Source organism: Gekko japonicus, unplaced genomic scaffold, assembly GCF_001447785.1.
Source record: "Gekko japonicus isolate JY-2015 unplaced genomic scaffold, Gekko_japonicus_V1.1 scaffold1628, whole genome shotgun sequence".
Taxonomy (NCBI): Eukaryota; Metazoa; Chordata; class Lepidosauria; order Squamata; family Gekkonidae; genus Gekko; species Gekko japonicus.
In genome coordinates this window covers 223,106-229,105 of record NW_015162000.1, presented here as the reverse complement: position 1 = coordinate 229,105, position 6,000 = coordinate 223,106, and the positions used below count along the sequence as shown (strand labels likewise).

The 6,000-nt window shown below is 48.4% G+C and overlaps 1 protein-coding gene across 2 annotated transcripts in view; it reads right to left on the bottom strand.

Annotated features, from left to right (window-relative positions):
* The window catches only part of FBLN1 (fibulin 1), a 96,681-nt gene that overhangs the window by 29,835 nt on the left and 60,846 nt on the right, over positions 1-6,000 (bottom strand). The window contains exon 15 of one of the 2 annotated variants that reach the window (XM_015405444.1): positions 3,579-3,995. The exons of the other annotated variant lie outside the window; for it this stretch is intronic. Within the exon in view, the coding sequence (XP_015260930.1) occupies positions 3,641-3,995 (355 nt within the window). The 3' untranslated portion in view covers positions 3,579-3,640. Of the gene's footprint in view, positions 1-3,578; positions 3,996-6,000 lie in introns of those variants that run through there. 2 annotated transcript variants of the gene reach the window in all.

Sequence of the window (6,000 nt, the reverse complement as noted above, 5' to 3'; positions counted from 1 at the left end):
TGGTTCTTCCCGCCTCCCCGGCCCCGAAGCGAGGCCCCGCCGCCCAGCTCGCCGCTCCCTTCCCAAGTGGCGGCGGTGGTGGTTGCAGAGCGTTCCCTGCGCATGCGCAGGGGACGCTCTGTGAGTTTCGTGGGGATTTAAACATCCCCCCGATCTTTTTTTCCAGGTTTGGGATTTTTGTGCACACGTGGGGACCGCCCCACGTGCGCACAAACCTCTCCCTCCCTCCCAGGTCCCCCCGATGTGCGGATTTAAGCATCCGCACACCAGGGAGCGACTTGGGAATTAGATATATAGTCTAGAAAAGGGAAGATCAAATTGTGTGGCTAGCCCAAGAGAATCCAATCTGATGCCTACAGCTATGCAAGACAGGACAGATAATTTTTTGCCCCTAAGTGGTCGGGGGATCCTGAAAAGTTTATTGTCTCCAGGAGCAACAGATTTAATCTCTGAGGGGGGGGGGGGTTACATCCCAGCCTTTTCCTCACAGAACATAAAGGACTGCTTCAACTTTATCTCCCTCCAATTCAGTTTATCCTCCCTACTTGGCTCTCACACAAATAGGGGACAAAAAATAGAGCAAAAGACAAGATTAATAGTGTTGAAGCATAACCTACTGCTGCTGGGAGCCAAACAAGAAGAGTTGGTTTTTATACCCTGCTTTTCTTGACCTAAATGCTAAAGTCCCATCAGCTTCCCTGATTTTAGCAGGTGATTTTTTGCCAGGTAAGGACCGAATGATCCAATCATGTGATTAGGAGAGGTCCAAGAGACTGGATAGGTGCAACCACAAAACTCCCCAAGGATCAATGAACCAATTTGGCAGTGATTAGTTTGACTTTACTCTCTGCAAGATTTGGCCTAAAGACTGTGAATAGCTCAGAAACCTTTGATAACCTTTGTGCTGGCTGACAGAGCCAGTGTAATGGATTTCTGCATGGTGTCCAGCAATGTTCCCTCTAAGCTGTAGAGTCTTGTGAGCAAAAATTCTACTTTGTGAGCTACTGGGATTAAGGTTGTGAGCAAGCAATTTGGTTACTGCATAAATTAGTTTGCACTAAAGCCATCCTTCTTGAGCTAGGACAAAAATGTGTGAGCCGGAGGCTAAAAAACTGTGAGTTAGCTCACACTAACTCAGCTTAGAGGGAACACTGGTGTCCAGAGGTCTCTCACCGTTCCTCAGTGGAACTGGCTTCCTCGGGAGGTGGTGGGCTCTCCTTCTTTGGAGGTTTTTAAGCAGAGACTAGGTGGCCATCTGACAGCAATGCGGATTCTGTGAATTTAGGGAGATCATGAAAGGAGCAATGAAAGCTGTGAAAACATGAATACTGCAATATTTATTTAAAATATTTTTTATGCTGCTCTTTCTGCCAAATCAGGGTCCACAAGGTGGCAAACATAATATGCCACTTAAATATGTATTAGGTCTGCCCTCAATACATAACCGTCCATAGAATTTAAATCTGGTGTCGAACCAGAAGGCAGAGGTTCCATAGGCCTGATTACAGGGTATGTAATTTAGCGTCTCACCTGAAATAACACTGGAAACAGTCCCCCTTTCTGGCCCATCCAGGACTTCTTTAAAAGCACATCAGGCCTCCTTAAGGGAACAGCATCTAATTATATGTGTGCATATGCTTGAGCTTCTGGCCGATCACAAAACAAGGAACCATTTGGACATGCCCAGGCAAAAATCTAAGAATGGACATTATCTGAACATGCACTGAAGTACTGACTGGTTTTACGGTTACTTTTGATGGGGCATACCCAGATGTTTAGGGATTGCCTATAAAATATACCCAAAGACACCCAGATTAAATAATTATAAATATGATTCCATTCTCCTTGAATAAAGGTTAATGGTTTTTGAAAGAGGAACGGAACAGTCACAAAAGTTTGTAGCACAGGGGCGCTTTGGCACAATCTCATCCAGTCCAATGAAACTTCTACATGCAATATTCCCTGTATGTACTGTAATGACTGAAGTGTCATTGTACTGTAATGACTGAAGCCCATGAGGGATGGCAGTCAGATTTTAGCATTCTACCTTGGGCAGATGCCCTGACCTGGATAGCCCAGGCTGGCCAGATCTCATCGGATCTCAGAAGCTAAGTATGGCTGGCCTTGGCTAGTAATTGGATGGGAGACCTCCAAGGAATACCAGGGTCATGACGCAGAGGCAGGCAATGGCTAACCACCGCTGAAGGTCTCTCACCTTGAAAACCCTCTGGGGTCACCGTAAGTCAGCTCTGACCTGATGGCACTTTCCTCCTCCACCATCACCACCTCGGGCAGAGCAAGCTACCCATTTCCAAGGGGACCTGGCTAATTTTGTCACAGATTGACAGGTTTTGGAGGGTCATCCGGCACGCTGCAGTCTCTGAGCCCCGTGAGTCATCCGAGGTAGTGGGGAGAACTTCATCAGGACATGGGCCAAAGCCTTCCCAGACGCCCAGCACTTAATGGATGTGAATAGCACATTCAGAGATAAGAAATTTTCCTATGGGGCTTATTTCCTGAGTTTCACCTACCCCTATTTAGACATCAATTATAAAGGCGTATTTAATTTGGTGCCCCTTCCATGGAAAACGCTTCTTAGCTTCAAGCTGGTCCTCCTGTGAGCAAATAGTTTTCAGCTGGTGTATTATTTTGAACTGAGCAAGAACCAATGGGCCAGCAACACCCGCCCTGCCTACTGTGTTACTCCCACTCAAGGGGTAAAGTTCTCACACTCTCTTACATCCAGACCCACTTGTGGATGGCAACAGTGTTCCCCTTAGCTGTTCCCTGCAGGTTGCCTATGTCTGTTTGGCAAACTGGGTGGTAGGAAGTGCCCGTGAGAGCCCTTTGCCAGCGTCTGGGAGCTGAAGTGGATAAGAGGGACTGCCACCCGCCTCCATCCCCCTGGAGAAAGCAGAGGATCCAGGAGGCTTGGGCTCACCTGACAGACACCTGAGGTGCAGGGTCTGGAGTGATGCTGGCGTGGCCATCCCCCCGATGGGGGTGGGTGGGGATTCCCCCGATTTCAGGGGCCCCAATCCGCTGCTGGCCAGCAGGGGGAGCCCCACCATCAAAGAGCCCCATCCTGACTGACGTGCCCGGCACAATCGCATAACCTCTGGGTGATGTCTCTGCACCAGGTACGTCACACAAGGGATGCTCTAGCATCTGGGCAAAAACTCTATGGTGACCATACAGGTTTTTGCCCAAATGCTAGAGCGTCCCACCTGATGTGCCCTGTGTGACGATATCACCTCCGACAAGTGTCGTCATTGCAGTGTGCACGCGAAGACTCCCGGGAGAAGACTGGAGACCCCTCCCTCGCCAGCAGCCAGGTAAGACCTGGCAACCCTAAGTGGTGCTGAAGGGGTCACTCCCCCCTATCCCGAAGCTGGATTTGGCTTCTCAGCAGCAGAAGTTAGTCTCTTGCAACTTACATGTAGAGCACATCTCAATAAGCAACAAACAGGCAAGCCAGAATGTTAAAAGTTACAGGAAAATGGATGACGATCAATAAAATGCAAATGTGGCATGCAGAAGGGTTTTAACTTTATTGTTTTAAATGGGACCGGGGGGGGGGAGGAAGTCACGGTCGGGGGTGGGGAAGCCCGCGAGGGCTGCCGGCATGGCATGCAAGGGATCACAGCTGTGCAGAGACAAAGACAGACAGCTTGGCCACGAAGGTGCTGGCAGTTCCATGGCGGAGGAGCTGCATCTGAACCGTCAGGAGGAGGTCTCTGGGCTCTGTGACGGGCTTCTGCATGGACACCACACCACTGTGGTTGTTCACATTTTTGATCCCGAAAATACCCTCCTCATTCCCACTGATGATGGAGAGCTGAATTTTATCCCCGGGGATGACACTGGAAGGACCCATGCGGAAGATATCGATGGGAACTTGAATGTTGGTGGGAAAAGAGAGGTGATAAGAAGTTATTCTCAAGGGCAGGCTCTGGCATTCCTTAGTGTGGTGACATGGCAAACGCTCACAACGACTGCAAGAGAAGTGAGAAGACAAGAGAGGGGAGGGAGGTTAGCAACCATTCTGGCAAGCAGGAGAGGAAAAGGGGGAAGCCAAGGAGACCTTGACTTACTGGACACATTCAGCGCTGCCACGGAAGAGGCAAGAGCTCAAACTTTGTGTGCACAGAGGCATGTCCTGGGTTCGCTTCCGGGAATCTCCTGTTCAGCAGACAGCATGGCTGGCCGAGCTCATTGGGGTACGCAGACGGGCAGGCAGGACATTTTCCAGAAGCGCCAAACCAACTTTGAAAACCCTCTACTGGTAAAACTCTCCATCTCAGAACTTTGGCACCACCAGGGGCCTGTTGTTCTCTGCTCTCCTTCACCTATCCGTCTGACCTTCATAGAATCACAGAGTTGGAAGGGGCCCTACAGGCCCCCTGCTCAATGCAGGATCAGCCTAGAGCATCCCTGACAAGTGTTTGTCCAGCCGCTGCTTAAAGATTGCCAGTGGGGGGGAGCTCACCACCTCCCGACCTTCCGGCCTGCAGTTCAGCATCTTAACCATAGGTGTCATCATAGATGGAAGCTAAGAAACCATAAGGGAAAAGGAATTGCTGAGGTAGGCAGGGTAAACTTGCCTATAGCATGAACTACTCTGCAATTATATTAGCCACATAAACCTGGGGGGGGGGGAGAGACAAAACCCTATGCCTGGTTTTCATTTGTGATCAGTTTAGCTTAGCATTTCAGGATGAATTTTTGCCCCTTTCGTTTTCCGCATCTTAATTCTGAATGACAGAAAATATTGCTACATGTGTGGAATATGGTGTTATTTGTAGAGGGAAGAAAACTTGCAAAATTCCATTTTTTGGAGTGGGAAAATAAAGGTTGATATAGATACAGAAAATTATGAAGACAGCTGTTTTACATTACAAAGACACTCTCATACCCTTCTACCCTTCACTCAGTGGGGCTGGTGGGAACAGAAATTTTTCGCCATCTTAAAAAAATGAAGTTCTATTGTTTGAAGTATATTGTTTTTAGTAGTTTTTAATGTTATTTAATGGAGTATCACTATGTTTACTTGATGTAAGCTGCCCTGAGCCCTGCTTGCAGGGAAGGGCTGCCGAGCAAGTTGAATCTAATAAATAAATAAATACACTGCAAAAACATTTTCTTCCCTGTGAAAGCTTGTCTTCATGTGTGTGAGCTCCAGCATATATTCAGGGTTCCCCCTTCTTTGGTACAGGGCTTTGCAGTGGGTCTTTTACAGTCCCAGCTAGTAGCTTGGGAACCATTGACTGAATTACTCCTTGCAGATCTACGCCTCCTTTCTCCCAAAATGGGACTCAAGGCAAGTCACAACATCCAATATTTTTAAGCAGCCAAAACCAATACATTAAGACCTAGGGTGTACATGACTTCTCTGATGGGAACGAAGGTGCATTGAATATGGGTTCATTTCTACGTGCCTTCTTGCAAGTGAGAGAAGTTTATGTTCATAAGAACATAAGAAGAGCCCTGCTGGATCAGACCAATAGTCCCTCTAGTCCAGCATCCTCACACAGTGGCCAGCCAGTTCCTTTGGATGGCCAGCAGCAGGCCTTCCCCTGATGCTGCCTCCTGGCTCTGGGACTCAGAGGCCTAGTGCCTCTGAATGTGGCGGTTCCCCTCAGTCACCATTGCTAGTAGCCACTGACAGACTTATCCTCCATGGATCTAACTAGTCCCCTTTTTAAGCTGTTTCAACTGAAGCTCTTTCCACACTCTGAGCATTTCATGTGGATTCACCACTATGGGCATTCTTTGATGTTCTGTCAGGTTTCCCTTCCGCTTGAGGCTGAGAGTGATTGGTTTCAGACAGGCCTTCTTCCCAGCCTGAGTGACACTGTCAGGTCACCAATGAAATGAGGCTACACGATGATGACACTGATGAAACACAAGTCCTGTATTCAGCATATAGGCAGTGACCCTGGTCACATGGCAAAATGGGAGGAGCCAGGTGACACTGTCCCTGCCACTCACAAGAACAAA